Below are 16,978 nucleotides of genomic sequence, written 5' to 3' on the forward strand. Positions count from 1 at the left end.
TAGTATGGTTAGGAAAACATTGGCATCAGAATCACTCACTCCAGAAATCTTCAGTTTTAATAATCCCACGGTTGATTCTTGGCATACAGTGAAATTTGAGAACCCTGCTACTAGGCTGACCAACTGTCCTGGCTTGCCCAGGACTGAGGGGTTCCTTGGACTCGGAACTTTCAGTGCTGAAACTGGGAAATTCCTGGGCAAACCAGAATGATTTGGCCATCCTACTGGGTACCCAGATTAGGATGAGGCTGATTTGATTAATAAGCACTACTCCCTGCATAGAATTAATGGCTGCTGTGTGTGTGGTCTAAAAGTTAAATTACAGCACTCTGAAGTGGAAGCTCCTTGGGGGTTTCTTTGCAATCAGGATCAAGTCACTCAGCTTCTCCAGGCTTTTGAAATGGCCGTGCTTTCACCCATCGTGAGCCATTGTGAAAAGCAGTTGGTATCTAACTAAGATGGGCCAATGAAAGAACAAACATAATAATAAGAGTGATTCTTTGTGAAATGTGATTCCCTTGACAGTCTAGTTCACCTATAGGAATCCTGAGATTAATGTGGCTTCAAAGAGAGCTGTGTTTGTGATAAGTAAGGATATGTTTACCTAAACATTGTACAGCATACAAAATAAGTCAAGTCTGCTCAAGTCAAGCCTTATGAAGCTGTTTCCCACAGGAAACGTAACAGAAGCAGGTAGGCATGCCCTTTCTTTGTTTCCCTGGGCTGCCATGACAAAATGGAACAAACTACATGGCTTAAAACAAAAGAACTGTATTGTCCCACAGTTCTGGAGGCTGGGAGCCTGAAATCAGGGTGTCAGCAGGGCCACGCTCCCTCTGAACCCTCCCTTGCTTCCTTCTGGTTTCTGGCAGTTACTGGCAATCCTTGGCGTTCCTTGGCTGGTGGCAGCATAACTCCAGTCTCTGCCTGTGGGCTCTCATGGCTTTCTTCCTTGGGTCTGTCTTTGTGTCCAGTTTCCTCTTTTTATAAGTATACCAGTCATATTGGATTGGAGCCCACCCAAATCCAGTTTGGCATGATCTTAACTAACAATATCTTCAAAGACCCTACATCAAAATAAGGTCTCATTCTGAAGTACTGGAAGCTAGGACTTCAACATGTATTTCCAAAGGACACAATCCAACCCATAACACACCCCACACAAATGGGCCCATTAGAACCAAGGTCCTTCAATCTGCCAGTTTGGCTCCTATCATAGATATTAGAAAGAACACATGCAAACGTGTTCTTGTGTTGCCTTAAATGCGAGCAAATGGACCTCTTCAAAGAATCACTTAGCTCTGGGCTACAGGACTCAGGAGTTGTCTAGCCTGCCTGCATTTTATGGGAAAGGAAACCAAGGCCCAGAGAGGAAAAAAATGACTTGCCAATACCAGAGCCAGGGCTTCAGATGCTGTCTCCTTCCTATCCCACTATCCATAAAGGAGGCCCAGGTTCAGACAGGCTTCCTGGCCATCAGACCCCAGTTGGCCTCTGGTCCTCTCAGCTTGGAGCCAGTAATCCAGTAAATTCAAGGTCTTTGTTTTGTTTTGTTTTGTTTTATCCAGAACATGAAAGAAAATTAATTTGTGGTCAATGTTCACAAAGCTCTATGCAAAGAAAAGATAAAGGCAAATGTCAGACACCCTCACCACCTTATGGAGCTGAGTCCCAGATCTGGAAGGCACTGCCAGGGACAAATGTGACCTCAGCTGAAGGATGCAGAGGGGATATGTGGAATGGCCATTAGGCCCAGAAGGGACGTAGGGAGAAGAAGTGGTCTTAAAGAGGCAGAGAAAAAACTGGGGTTCTTTTTAGAATTGTGAATAAATTGTCAACAGTGTTAAAAATACAGGTCTTTCCCTTAATTGTGCTGCTAATGTAAGATTCAACTTCATCCATGACCTACACCTTCTGTTCTAACAATTAACTTACCCCCTCTGCCACTTACGACATGCCCTGCAGTGTGATAAGCATGAGTTAGGAACTAATGGTATCTGCATTTTACAGACAGGAGGAAACTGAGCTATAAAGAGGTAAATGAACTTGCCTCAAGTGACATAGCTGGTTGGTGGTAGAGGCAAGTTCAAACTCTGGCCCTTCCGACTCTCGGGAGTGAACTCAACCAAGTGGCCTTGATTAAGGGGTGCTGGCCGCCTTGGCTGACCTGAGGCCTGGTCTCCTCTGGCATTAACAAAAACTTTTCCCTAACCCTGAATTGATAATAATCTCTAACTCCACTCTCAGCCTCCAGAAAACCTAACCCAGTGTCTGTTGTGTGTGCAAATGAAGACCTGTGCATAGTTGCATGTAACAGCAAATACCAGAGTCTTCTGCTCTTTACAGGTGATTGATGTTGTGTCCCATGAAACAACTGCAATTTGGATGTATTTTCTGGGGTATCTTTCTCTTCATCCCCTGCCAGCAATTTGAGCCTGTTTCTCTTTATTTGGTGACCCATTTGTCCCTTTCCTGCATCCTTGAAGCAAACTCGCCCAACACAGATGAATGATTTGTATGTGACAATTGAGTTGGAAATATCACAGAGGTCATATCAGAGCACCAGCCTTTCACGCTGTTTCAGCTGCAACAGCCAGGGAGCAGGGTCGTACTCTGCTTCCTCCCTAACCCCCCACCCCCACCCCCACCCCTGTCCTGTGTCCTGTGTCTGTTTTCCTTCTCAACCAGATGCCAAGGCAAGAAGTTGCTCTTTCAGACTCCTCTTGGCACTTTGCACAAATGCTCACTTCTCTTTATGGTAATTTTCTGTTGTCCTACTCTCTGTTTTCCTACTTGATGAGGAGAGGTGCATGTCTTATTCATTGTGACATCCTCAGCACCCAATAGCACCGGGTCCATGGGAGATGCTCAGAAAGTATTGGATGAATGGATAAATGAATGAATTAGTAAATAGATCAGTCCTATTAGTCTGCTGAGAGAGAGTTTCTTCACTGGCAAATTATTGGTTGCTTATAGCTTTAGCAAGACTGAGCTGGGCAGCACTAAATTAATGTTTTCTGTAAAGAGAGGACTTCTAGCATTCCTGTTTGGAAAAAAAAAAAACAAAAAAAACCAAGATCCAGTAAAATTCATTTTTAATCTTTTGGTAGAATCATTTCAGTACCAAATTGTAATTCATTCCGTGCTGAGGGATGACTACCTTGGTTCCAGAAGCACAGAAGCAAATTAGAGGGAGGGCAGAGAAAAGCAGCTCAAATGATCAAAGAAATGGACGTTTGACTTAAGAGGAATGACTAACATGCTAAACTGGTAGAGCTACGTGCCTGAGAACAGGTGCAAAAAGCAGAAGATGCTGGGAACAAGGAAATCTCGAGAAAGAACATCACAGAGCAGGGACCAAGGGTGAATGTACAGGCTGAGGCTCACACCAGCACACGGGCTGGCTTGTGGGAGTTTCTACAAGCCCCACTATCCATGGAAAGCAATAAAATGCTTCATTAGGACCCTTTCATGGAAAATAAATGGGATTGTGACGGCACAGACCTCAGCTTAAACAACGACATCCCTGTTCCTTAAGAAAAGGAAGCAAAATGCCTTCCTTGTGACCCTCTTCCAGAGAGGGACAATTCAGGCCCCCTAGACTTTCTTGAGAGGTCCTCAAAACAAGCAGGTAGTGAATAATGCCATTACAAAGGAACGGTGATCAAACCCAAACCTGTGTCCTTTGAAATACTCAACATGATGTTACAACATGCGACAGGCTGCGTGACACTTGAGAAGCATCTCTTAGTTCTGTTTATTACGGTTAGAGCAAGTTTATATTCCAGAAACTGAAAGGTACAATTTCAAACATTCTTAATTATTGCCCCCATGAGTATATGTCCGTTTTTGGTCCAGATAGTTAAAGAGAGAGAGAGAGAGAGAGAGAGGGAAAATTAGAAATACGTTTTCAATAGTGAAAACAATGGCTAAAACTTACCTCTAGGGCTTACTACGTGCCAGGCACTGTTTTAACTGTCTTACTCTATTATCTCATTTAATACTCACAGCCACTCTTGGAGACAGGTCTTGGAGACGGGGTCCTGTTAGTTGGGGATATGTGAGGCATAGAGCAGTTGGATAACTTGACCCAAGATGCACAGCTGGTAAGTTAAAGTATGTCCCTACGACCCTGGCAGGGAGCAGAGGGTATGAAGGAGATAGGGATTGGTCGAGACAGCCCCCTTGTCATGGTCCAGTGCAGTGAAAAGTTTCAAAAACCAGAGAGATCTCTTGAATAGTGCAGTTAATTTCATCAAGAACAATTTAAGATTGCTGTAAAAGGTACTTTTAACAATACAAAGCCACTTTTACATTTTGTCCCTCCACCTCTGGTTTCTCTGCTTAGTGCCCCTAAAGCACATCCAGTGCGTGAGTTCCTTACGGTATGTTTGATGATTTCCTCCAGGGTTGGCATATGGATTGGAATTTGCCCTTCTGTGCTCTGTTTAAGGGGCAATCATTGTCTATAAAACAGAGGCTTTCTACATTTATATTAGTCCTCTGAGTGATTTATAGAAGCCTTTCTTTTAACAAAGTCTTGGATGAAATATGGTGTGCCTGACCTTATGGAATGGATGGCATATTTGTTTTTATTTCTTTTACAATATCTATCATTTTGGACTCCAGAAGCAGTACAGTTTTCTGATGTAAAAATAAATAGGGAAAACAAAATCCCAACCCAGCAGAACAGCCTATTCATACCAGTCAGCAAAAATGGCAAAAATAGAGATGAACACTATACCAAACGGGTGGTTAAATTCAGATAGGAACATTAAATGTCTCAGTAAAATCAGAGGTTGTGAAATAAATAGAGAGCTTTATTCTGCTCTCGAGGATATCTCTGGAAGGTCATTTTCATTGTCACTGAACATGTCTGCAGGGAGCGATATGAAAAATCATTGTCTATTCTCTTTTTTCCTCCTGCTATTTTTAGCTCTTGTTAGGGAGATCAATTTTAGTTAACTGCAGAGGAGGCTTTAAAATGGTGCTCGAATTTCAAGTTGTGCGTGTCTGCTATATTTAGATTTCTTTCCAAATTCTTCTCCATCAAAACATGCCATCGTAAAGCAATTTTGCTGGTACTGCTGCTTGGTTCCTCAAAATGGAAAATATATTTCATTAATTCATATAACTTATACGGAAGAAGCATTTTCTATTTCAGACTTTGATTCAAAGGTAGGGAAAAATCCATTTTTAAAATATAGATGAGCACATATATTTTTGGTGCACGTGGTATGAATCCTACGCAGTGCCTCAGTTCTTGTCCGACAATTGCTATATTCTGATAGCAGATGTGAATGATAAATACAACAGCCAGAATTCAGTGTTCTAGTTAGTGCTGTCTCTATGTGTCAAGCTGCCCACCCAAGGGATTCAGATTTGTGATCCTGGAACATATGTTTATCATTTGCTATTCCCTTTATAAGAATTTTCCCTGGGGAAAAAAAAAAAATTTAGAGGACTTTTCTTCTGACATATCTTCAATCACTATTGACTAGCAATATGAATTCTTTCTTTTCTTATTCAATGGGTAAAACATGCTTATTGTAGAAAATAGAGATGAACAAAAAAAAATTGGAAAAGAGGAATTAAGAAGTTCTACCACCCCAAAATAAGTACTTTTAAAAAATCATGGTATTTTAGCCTTCAGATTTTTTCTTACAGTTTGTGTATGTGGGTGTGCTCTCATAGCTAGTCCCTTAGCTAAGTCCCTAATATTGGGAAATGCAGAAGAGTATATAGTCCATTCACAGAGAGTAAACCTCATGACGATATGGCCAAGCACATGGAGAGTACCCCCAAACAGCTGTATTTCTTTATCCCTGCCACTTTCTTCTCATCCCCTGTGGACAGGCTCCACCTCACAAGGCCTTAGAGAGCCCCTGTTCTATGATATTCCTCTGTCTTTATCCTCTACAGAGGGTAGAGACCCTCTGTGATACCCTTAATCTTTCTCTCCCTTTCTTCCAGGGTTCTACTTCATCATCTCAACCACTGATTGAGGTCCTCAGTCAATCAGCTGTCCTGTGAAATACTTTAGGTCTTAGCTGTTTGGAGAAGAAATGAAGATAAATGGCCTCCTAAATCAGTCTTATAAGAAAAGTCAACTTCCTCTTATTGAAACAGAGCCCCTTCCATAACAAAACTACAGAGTGTTATAACTGTCTCTCAAACTCTCCCTCCTTCCTCCCTCCACCTCCCCTCTCTCTCTGTCTCCCTCTCTCTTCTCCTACTGACCAAGGGCCCCCTTATGTTTCCTTTGATGTGGGTCTGCACTGAAGATGGGGTTGACAAAGTAGAAAACCTAATCATTCATACAGATAATATTTTCCTAAATGAGCTTAGACTATATCTGCTGAGTCAGGGATTTCTCTTTGCAGCCCCTGTGTCATCCCTGTACTATCCCAGCCTTATGCCTAACTGCAGGAGGCAATATGGTGGTTATGCTTTGTCACCCGGTAGACCTGGATTGTAGTCTAGCTCCACTTCTTGCTTGCAGGTGACCTTGAGCTCATTACTTCACCTCTCTGCACCTCTTTCTGTTTTTAATGGCAATTATTTGACAACTTGCAAGGTCATCATGAAGATGGAATAATTAATATGCATAAAGCACTTAGCACGGTGCCTGGCATATAGTAATTATCAAAAAAAAAAAAAAGGTAGGTGTTATGATAATTCTGCTCTGGGCATATTGTTGAGTAGGACTTCACTCCAAGAAGTGTTTCCTCTGCCATTAAATGAGCTAATGTTTACAAGGCACCCGGGATAGTGCCTGCCACACAGAAGGCACAATTTTTGTGTCCATTGTGGCAGTTGTGGTGGTTGTTACTATTTGCATGTTGCTATTTTTTTTTCACTGAGCTGCCAATGAAATGTTTGGATTTGGTCTCTGCTTGGCTTTAAACATGGCCACCCACATTTAGAGGACAGTCTTTGGTAGAAGGAGCAGCTGCACCAAGGAAAGGGGTCAGAGGTGCTGTCTAGTGAGTGCCCTTGTACTAAAGCTACCTGCAGCATTGATCCTGGGTCTCCCAAAACCAAACATGAGCTCGTGGAAACCCAAAGGAACCAGAGGAACAAAAAAATTGCAAAGGACTTTCTTCCCTGGAACACTTCTTTTACTTCTGAATCCTCTTTCCACTTCTACCTGGAAAGTAAATTCTTTCTCCAGACCCAAATTGCACTTGTAAATGGTGGCTGCTAAATAGCTCTGATGTTACAAGTGTCCAGTAAGTCCCTCTGCCCCAGAATATCTCCTCTTTTATTTTGTAGTTGTAAAAGAAGACCCAATATGAAGAGAGCTTTTTTCTCGTTTTAGAATGATATTTAAAATTCAGTATGTGAGTTTGAATCCAAACCCCACCTTTTATTAGCTGTGTGATACAAAGCAAGTTTCTTAATCTCCGTGTGTCTCAATTTCCTCAGCAGTAGAATAGGGTTCTTGATAGCAACAACTGAGATGTTCCATATAAATCTGTGTGCCCAACATCTGGATATAGGAAATGCTCAATGTATGTTACCTACTCATTATCATTTTGATTTTCACTTAGTCTCCTATTAAAATGTAAGTATCTATGTTCAGCTCTTATCTCAGTGTTTCTCAATGCAAGAGCTATGATATTCTGGAATTGACAGTCCTACGCATTGCAGTTCACTTAGCATTCTTGGTTCTTACCAACTAAATGCCAGTATCCACTTCCATCCCATTCCTTATATAATTAAAAATGTCCCATTGCATTTCCAGTTGTATAGAACCCTTGTTTGAGAACCACACTAATTACACTTTTGCAGTATTTATCGGGCAGTTTTCAAGTGTGGTAAAGAGTTGTCAGGGACACAGGTAAGCCATGCCTAATAAGGGGTCAGAGGTTCCAATGTGGGAGCAGAGAGAAGGGGGACAAAGAAATCAGGACCACCTGCTTCACAATTTTACACACTCCCTTTCCCCTTCCCAGACACATGCACTTTTTTCTCTTCTTTTTGGAAAACAGGGGAAGACAAAATTTCCATCAGATACTATCAAAGTAGCATTAAATAGGGCATCAGGATGGGGATGGGAGCGCAGCTTTGGGAAACATCCTAATGTTTTTCACTCTAACGCTGTCCTGTTGGGGAACACTCTTGGTCAAAGCCAAACCAGACTTCTGCTTGCAAGGATTGAGAGAGGGTTAAAAAACATGATGAGCTCAAATACTGGCCAATACCTGGGGTACGGGGGGAATTTGAGTCACCCCTCACCCCTTCACCTGCTTCTGGCATGTCACTCTCTCCTTCCCACCTCTCCTGGTTGTCTGAGAGCTGGGTCACCTCCAGGGCCACGACACCTCCATTCTCTGCCCATGGACAAGGGAGCAATAAATCAGGGCTTGGCAGCTTTGTGGTCATTCCTCAACTTTCCAAATTTGATTAAGTCCTAAGCCTAAACTTGAAAGGAAGGGAAGTCTAAATGTGAACACCTTTCAAGCAGATTTTAAACCATTCTAAACTCTTCCCTCAATCTCTCTTTAATCTCAGCAGCAGACAGGCATAGACGCACATAGAGATTCCACCTTAATTATTCCATAAATCAGGACAGATATTCCCTAACTTTTCCTGAAAAAATCACATTTGTAGTATAAATATTTTGGGATGGGGTGTTATAGTGGCTTATGAACATAAAAAGCCTCTATGTTTTCCTGAAATTATTTAATATTGGAATTTAATATTTTATCCTTCTTATTAATCAAATATAAAAGGATTCTTAATCCAAATGAAAGTTTAGCATCCAGCACATAACCCAGCATGGTAATATGTTCAAGAGTCCTGCTAGAAATGTTCTTAGCACTTGCCTTGATAAGTCATTACTATTTTTCTAAATATTGTATAGATTAATAACTGGCATCCCCTTTCCCCATGTTTGTCTCTACAGCAACTGAGTGTTAGAGAAGAAGTAAAACAGGTGAGATAGAAATGCCAGCTTTGTTCCTGGTTATAGGCTAAAGTTGAGAATGTGACTTAGTTGTGCAACAGCCAGGGCTTCCTAACGCTAGAGTCTAAAACCATGGAGACCTACCCAGTTTCAGAGCTGGAAACCTCAGGCTGCTCCCCCACAGGGCAGGGGCTTTTCTACTGGGCTGACCACATGGCCGAGAGCAGAGTAGAGCAGACCATAGGCTCTCTGATGACACAGAGGACTCAAAGAGAAAGGGAGGGAGAGGCTGAGCCTTTCCAATTCTTTCTCCCGGTCACTCATCAGGTGTCACTCATGCTCCACTGAGAGGACTAAAAGAGGGGCCAGAGAGAGAGAGATGGGGAGTGATGTGCTAATGGAGTCCCCTCCTCGTGGAAGGAACCACTGGGACTGGTGAAGTAGCCACTGTAACCAACAGGCAATTAATTTCAACTCAACTGTAGTAGCTTAATTTGCTTTTGAACAAAGAGAACTTATAAGACCCACACTCTACTTATTGATTGCTATGAAACAAACTACCCCAAAAATGTAGGCCTTAAAACAACAAGTCATTTATTTTGCTCACAGATCTGCTGTTGGTTCAGGGCTGGGTGTGGTGGGGAGCAGTGAGGGGGCAGATGATCATCTCTGCCCCATCCAGTGTTGCTGGGGCTGCTCAACGGGTGACTAGTAAATCGACCCTCAAGATGGTTCACTCACGCGGCAGGTGAGCTGGTGCCAGCTCTTGGCTGAGGGCTCAGATAAGCTCCAGGCCAGGTGTCTTGGTTCCTCCCCACGTGGACCCCTTCATGGGTGGTTTGGGCTTCCTTAGGTGTGAAATCTGTTCCAAGGGTGAATGTCCTTAAAGAGCAAGGTGGAAGAGCATGGCATTTTTACCGCCTAACCTCAGAAATCACGCTGGTTACGTTAGTCAAGGCAGTGGCGAAGGACCACCCGGGGTTGAGGGGAAGGAACACAGAGAGAGCTCTCTCGGGGGAGTGGCAGGTTCTAGAACAGTATGTGGGATGGGAGATACTGTGATGACCTTTGGAAAACACATTTTTTCTACCACACATAACTCTCCTGTTGAGAATTCAATTTTAATATGAGAGACAGTAAAATTAAAGCAAGAGGGAAACATAGAGGGTCTTTTTCCAGAGTCCAAAGCTACCCTAAGAAATACAAGTTAACTCAGTTTATAATTTATAGCCCTTTTATTTTAGTAATTTTTCAAGTGTTGTCTTTTGAGACAATCCAAAGTCACAGAGACCATGCTGACAGTAACTAGCCATTGACTAAAACACAGAGGGGCAAGATTTAGGTGGAATTAGCGGTCAAAATATATAAGTTGCCATGAAAATGTATTAAAAGTCAGGACTAGGCTCCCTTCCTGGAATGTCTGTTATAGAACATGGGAACAGAGAGAAGAACGAGAGGGAGGGCCAGAGGGGGTTCCCAGGACATGCTTTGCAGACCTGAGTTTGAATCCCATAGTTGCCTTTTACTTCCCGTGTCATCTCAGTTTCCATCCGTATAAGCTAGACATTGTGAAACCTGTACTGCAGAGACTGCAGAGTGGTTGTTATAATAATACTTAACTTACGTGAAGTACTTAGAGCCTCTAAGTATGTAGTATGTAGTATGTGCTCAGTTAATGGTCATTTTGTTTAAAAAGTTATGTTCACTCAACAGGCAGGTGGCAAGCCTCTAAGATACCTACAGTGTTCTAGTGCTAGTATCACAGTGAAAACAGGACAGATCCCTGCCCTTAAATAGTTTTCAGCTTGCAGAGCTAAGACTCAATAAAGTTAAACTACAGGAGGAAAATTCATGTGTGGATATGTACTGGACATTACACAGCTATGCTATAAGTGGCTGTGTTTCACACCCCTCATAAATCAATAACATGTTTGTTGAGTACATATTTGCTGCAGCAGTCACAAAAGAAGTCTAAGTGCTGACATCAATGGCTTGGAATATAAAACATTATCAGATGAAATAACTAATGAATAATACAAAAGGTGATACAATTAAGCATTATAAATAAGTGGTTCAGACAGTCTCAGAAAAAGAAAATCAGAGAACTCATTAGAAAAGCAATGTAAGATTTTCCTTCTCATGGGAATAGAAGTATGGAAATGCATAAGGAGAGAGGGGATAAAAGAAGAGAAACTTACCATGAAGAGGCAGAAAAGGGGAGGCTGTGGTTGGTGGGGACGAGGGACAGAAAAGGTCACTGGATTTTGAGGTTGGGGATGTATCACACCCAGCTGTTTGTCTGACCCGTGGAACTGAGCTGTATCATCCACTTCTTGCTGCTCCATACAACAGTGACTTGCCTGATTAAAAGCTCTTTGGAATTATTCAGCTGCTTAATTCTTTAACAGTTGTGTGGCTTGACAGAATTAATTCATCATATTAGAAACTGGAAATTAGCTTTTGAGCCTCAGTGACCAAAATAATATCACCTTAAGGATCAGATTAAATAATCATATCATGCCTCTTGGGAAGACTTTCTAAAGTATTTAATGTGTTTCTTTATTCCATAGTAACCCAGGGAGGTGATTGCCATTCCCACTTTAGTGATGAGGAAAACGGAAGCTCAGAGAAGTTATGTAACTTTCTCAGAGTCATATCCCTAGTATGTAATAAGGTGGAGTCACCAAAAGTTGTTTCAGGAAGATTATTCCGGCAGGGAAGATTAGTCCCTTTGGTGGGGAGACCAGCTAAGAGTGCTCTGGGTGGGAGGTGGTGAGTCATGGAAAAGGACATGACAAGCAGTGTGTGGGGAGGAAGCTCACCCAATGTGTCGAAGCAACATTCCTAATGCTTGGTGACTGAGTGACTGTGGGTGAAAGAGGAGATTTAAGGGTGGCCAACTCTAAGGATTTGCACTTAGAAGTTTGGATGATGGATGGCATCTGTGAAGTGAGATAGCTGGGAAGGAAACATTGATTGGCAGGAAAAATCAATCGTTCTACTTTAGATATGTGAGTTTGGAAAAGAGTAGGGCATATACAGAGTGTGGTAAGTCGGATGCTAGAGCGTGATCAGGCCTGGATGCAGAGTTCTTTGTAGGGGCAGGAATTGGGAGCTCATGGTGTTCAGGAGAAGGAATATTCTGGGAAGAACAGCAGAAGATGATGAGGAATAAAGCAAACCCTGGCTTCGTGCATGTTGTACTTGGCTGTATTTTGCAAGCCTCAGGTGCCGGAATTCTATCACGTATTCCTTGACAGAACACATATGAGGACTTGTCCATGAAAGCACTGACATGTTGGGAGAGCTTTCCCTTACCCTCTGTCACAAATGTTTTCTTATTGGCAATATAAACAATAAGACTAAACTCTGCTTACTACACAGAAATATAGCTTTGGATCATCTCCCCACCCTTAACACATCTGAATTATGCTGACTTCGACAAAATGTTGCCTAATCACACCAGTTTTGTGGAGAGAATTATAAAAGGACCAACTCATGGCACGTGAGCCAAAGGTGGCATGGTGGTAAAATCCCAGCAGCTCTTGGACCTCCAGCCACCTGCACATTCCCTGCAATTCTGTGGGAATCCCTCCACCCCTTCCTGAGAAGAGTAAGCAGCCGTGGGCCCCTTCACTCCTGCCTCTAGACTGGCAGAAATTGAGATTTTTGTCACCAACCTGTCTCCACCCACTCAGGAAAAGAGGAGATAGAGCTTCATCATCTATTTGGAACAGTGGCCAAGCCTAAATCAGTTCCAAAGGCCTGAATGAGAATTCAACTTTTGACCAGGTGCTAAAGGATTTTTCATTTTGTGTCTTGGGGGTAGGTGGGAAACCCCCCATTCAGTGCATTTGTTTGATGGCTTTTGTTCCTGCCTCCTTTCTGCCGGCAGGGTAAAAGGCACTTTGAGGACAGTCTAGAGGAGTGAGTGGTGTCACAGATGAAGCTCGCCTTGTCCTTTGAAAGGCTCATCTGCCGTGTGGCGGGGCCTGCCCCCACCCTGTGTGCACCAGGCCCGATGGGCAACTCATCCCCAACCAAGACCACTGGTCCCTGTGCAGGGTGACGGCACTGAAGCAGTCCTCGTGGTGAAGCCAGTAGCTGAAGCCCAAAGGGAAAAGAAGCCACAGAAAGGACGATTCAATCCGGCAAGAACAAAGCGATTTCTTTTGTGGGCGCTCAGCAGCTGTGTTAAGCTTTGGATAGTAAAAAGTTTCCAAAAATAGAATAGTGAAATGTCAGAGTTGATGGGATCACAGCAATAAAATATCTCTACTACCAAGAAAGCTGACTTTATTAACTTGATGTGAACGTTACTTTGCATCCTGCAGACAGAATGTACTCATGTGTGCCCTCCACCCCGTCCCAACTGTTCCCCCAGCACAGTTATCCTGAGAGGAAAAGCAACTACTTTTGAAGTGGTAAACCCATTGCAAAAAGAGGTGTCTTTAAGGGAATATTCTTTATCCACACCGGGGCAAACCAAAGGCTTCATCAGAAGGTGAACTTCTTGCTGACTGGTCAGTCCTCTGGCCTGGATCCCGCCATCACCACCACCTCAGCCCTGAGTCCTGCCGTCCCCACGCTCACTGTTGCCGATTCCCTCCTATCGTCCCTCCATCTGGAGATAAAAGACCACCCTCTCTCTCATCCCTGCCCCCCACAAACAGCAGAGCAGTGAATGGGCTGCAGTAGTTCTCAGGCTTTCTTCCAAAGGCATTTATTCTTCAAATATGAGAACTTCTTTTAAAAAAATCTTATATACAAAAAGAAAAACCCAACCTCATTTAATTACTCCTAGATCATTTCTTTCTCTGTTTCTTAGGTAAGGGGGTCTTTCATTCAGAATCACAAAGAATCCCTGGAGGAAAGACACAAAAATCAGAAACTGTGGATAGAATCACCTTACCCATTGTTTGCTGTGGAATTGTGAGTGACTTGCTCTTCTCTAAACAGACAAGAACCCCAAAGATTAATGTTGATGACTGGGAGTGGCCAGAGATTTGACCTGGGATTCCTGCTTCCCTCCCTCCGTTATCCCCTATCTGCACAATTACTGTTTCCACTGGAAAAGTATGATAACCAAGTGGAGGAATAGAAGGGGAATATGATGTGCAATTCCGTTGTCTTCGTGGGGTCTATGCCTCCTCCCGGCACATAAAACCCATAGTAGCAGCCCCAAGATACCAAGCATCACCTGGAGGTGCTTGGTAAAAATGTTGATTTCACTAAATCAGAATGTACAGGGTTGTATCCCCATACTGGTTAACTCTGTTTTTAACAAGCTCCCCAGCAAACTGTCAGGTGTTGGAGAACCCATTACTTAGAAATTCCATTAACCAGCTCTGCCCATCCCTTGCCCAGAGCCTTTTATTCAACTCTAGAATAAGGTCAGCTTCATTTAGTTTCCTCTCTTCAGCAATATTTGGAGTGGTTCTTTTACCCAGGAACTTTTATTTAAAAAAAAAAAAAACAAAAAACAGCAAAATACTTTAGGGGAAAATGAACCTACACAATTAAATGAACGATATGCAGTATTGATGTGAACTGCATGTGACATAGTATAATGACTTCAGAGTGGATACAGTGTGGTTAGGTTAGGGCTGACTGTGATCCCTGTTCACCAAGGTGGGAGAGCAATTACTAGCATGAGTGACTTAGGCAAGTGCCCCCTTCCTGATTCTGGTCTGTTACCCTGTTTCTGTCACTGTCCTTGTCTGCATCCAAACTGGTCCACATCAACTCTCAATATCCAGGATTTAATACTCGTTGAGACAGTTCTCCAGTCTACCTACAATTCTACCAATCCAGACTTTAACTTACAGTCTTCAGCAGTCACATTTCTATGGCTCTGGCGAGTTCTATTATCTCTCTTTGCCTGCATGCACGCTGGAAGTGTAACGCTTCTCCAGTTTTGTGAAATGTTTGCTACCCTCACTCAGAAATGCCTTTACTCTACACAGCAGGAGGCTGCAGGGATTCAAATAAAGACCTCTGTGAACTTTAACAGGAGAGAACCTGTGCTGGTGTGGAGCTGTTATGTAGCCCAGAAAAGGCCATATTCTTCTAATCCATCCCTGTGGGTTCAGACCTATTGTGGGTGGGACATTTTGGTTGGGTTGTGTTCAATTCAGATGTGATTCACCCAGTTCAAGGTGGGTCTTAATCCTTTACTGGAGCCCTTTTTGAGAGGATAAAAGGCAGAAAGAGAGAGAGAGGGAGAGAGAGAGAGAGAGAGAGAGAGAGGGAGAGAGAGAGAGAGAGAGATTAGAGCAAAATACACCAGAGATGCTAAGAGAGGACACGCAGAGAGAAAGCCACTGGAATCAGAAGCTAAAAGCAGTAGAAGCCAGGAGTGAAGGATGAGTAGATGCCGGCCATGTGCCTTCCCATGTGACAGAGGAACCCCAGATGCCAGTGGCCTTTCTTTAGAGAAGCTTTAGCGAATCAAAACAGATTTTGGTACCAGAGAAGTGGAGTGCTATGAATTGCAAACACCAAAAATGCTGGAATGGCTTTATAAATGGATAAGGGGAAGATTCTAGAAGAATTGTGAGATGCTTGATGGAAAAGGCCTAGATTGCTTTGAAGACTGTTCGTAGAAATATGGAGACTACAGGTACCTCCAATGAGGCTTTAGATAGAAATGACACGTGTCATTGCAAACTGGAGGAAAGGTGATCCTTGCTTTAAAGTGGCAGAGAATTTGGCAAGACTGAATCTTGATGTCAGATGGAAGGCAGAATTTGAAAGAGATGAGCTGGAATTTTTAGCCAAAGAGATTTCCAAATTAAATGTGGAAAGTGCAGCTTGGCTTCTCCTTGCAGCTTATACTAAAATGTGACAGGAAAGGGATAAAGTGAGAACTGAACTCTTGGGTACAAAGAAACCAGAAATTGATGGTTTGGAAAATTCTGAGTTTCTGGGGAGCAATTCCCCAGATAATAGATCCCCATGTGAGAACTTAACTAGTCGGCCATCTCAGTGTGAATTAGGATTGGAGATGGAGTTATCCAGAAAGGAATTGTGGAAAGTTGTATTGTCCAATGGTTGGGACCCCTATGTCCTGCAGGCAAAACTGACAAGCTTGATGTGGGATCTATATAAATAGAACCACTGCCAGCCTGGACTAAAAGGGACAGAAAAGGGACAGATAGAAGGAAAAATGACTTCAAAGGCAGAACCATGGAAGCTAAGGTCTGGAGCCAAGAAACCTCAGGCCAGGAGCGTGAACCCACCCGTGCACATGGAGAGGATGAGTTTGCCCAGGAGTTTGCAGAGGGTGGGCCTTCCTCCCCATTGCTCAGGAAGAGTGTTACCACCCCAGGGCTCTCAGATGCCTGGGGAATTGAGGGGAGCTTGGCCACTCCATTGTTCAGGAAGAGTGTTGCTGCCCCAGGCCTCAGAGAGGATGGAGCACATTCCCCAGGGATTGGGGAGAGCCTGTTCACCACCCCACTATTCTGAAGGGGTTGAGCAAGTGCACTGGAGGTGGCTGAGAGTCCGGGTGCCACCCAGATGCTTGAGTAGGGTAGGGCTGAGAACATGGTGGTCTCCCCAAGGCTTGGAGATGTTGGAGCCCTTACCCAGTGTTTGGAGAGAGCAGGGCTGCTGCTTGGAAAGGGTGGGACTGCCAGTCTCTCAAGCCCCGAGGATAAAACATCATTCTGTGGATGACTTTCAGACCTGGAAATCTAATGAAGTCTGCCCTGCAGGTTTTTGGAACTGTTTGGGACCCGTGACCCCTGTTTTCCTTCCAATTTCTCCCTATGGAAATGAGAACAATTATCTCATGACTGTCCCTCCTTTGCTTATTAGAAGCAGATAACTTGTTCTAAGTTTCACAGGTCCACAGCCAGAGGAGAATCTTGCCTTAGGACCAAAACAGGCCTGGAACTGATTCTGATGAAACATTGTACTGTTACTGAAATTATTTAAGCTTTTGTGATACTGTGATGGAATGAATGTATTTTGCATATAGAAAGAACATGTCTTTTTGGGCTCCAGAGGGTGAAGTGTGTTGGTTTGGAGCTGTTACATAACTCAGAAAAGATTATGTTCTTT

The 16,978-nt window shown here is 43.2% G+C and overlaps 1 protein-coding gene across 4 annotated transcripts in view; it reads left to right on the forward strand.

Moving 5' to 3' along the window:
• The window catches only part of RCAN2 (regulator of calcineurin 2), a 277,416-nt gene that overhangs the window by 255,428 nt on the left and 5,010 nt on the right, over nt 1–16,978 (forward strand). The window contains exon 5 of one of the 4 annotated variants that reach the window (XM_037843607.1): nt 5,974–7,610. The exons of the other annotated variants lie outside the window; for them this stretch is intronic. Within the exon in view, the coding sequence (XP_037699535.1) occupies nt 5,974–6,005 (32 nt within the window). The 3' untranslated portion in view covers nt 6,006–7,610. Of the gene's footprint in view, nt 1–5,973; nt 7,611–16,978 lie in introns of those variants that run through there. 4 annotated transcript variants of the gene reach the window in all.

The sequence above is a fragment of the Choloepus didactylus genome, chromosome 7, assembly GCF_015220235.1.
Source record: "Choloepus didactylus isolate mChoDid1 chromosome 7, mChoDid1.pri, whole genome shotgun sequence".
NCBI classification, from domain to species: Eukaryota; Metazoa; Chordata; class Mammalia; order Pilosa; family Megalonychidae; genus Choloepus; species Choloepus didactylus.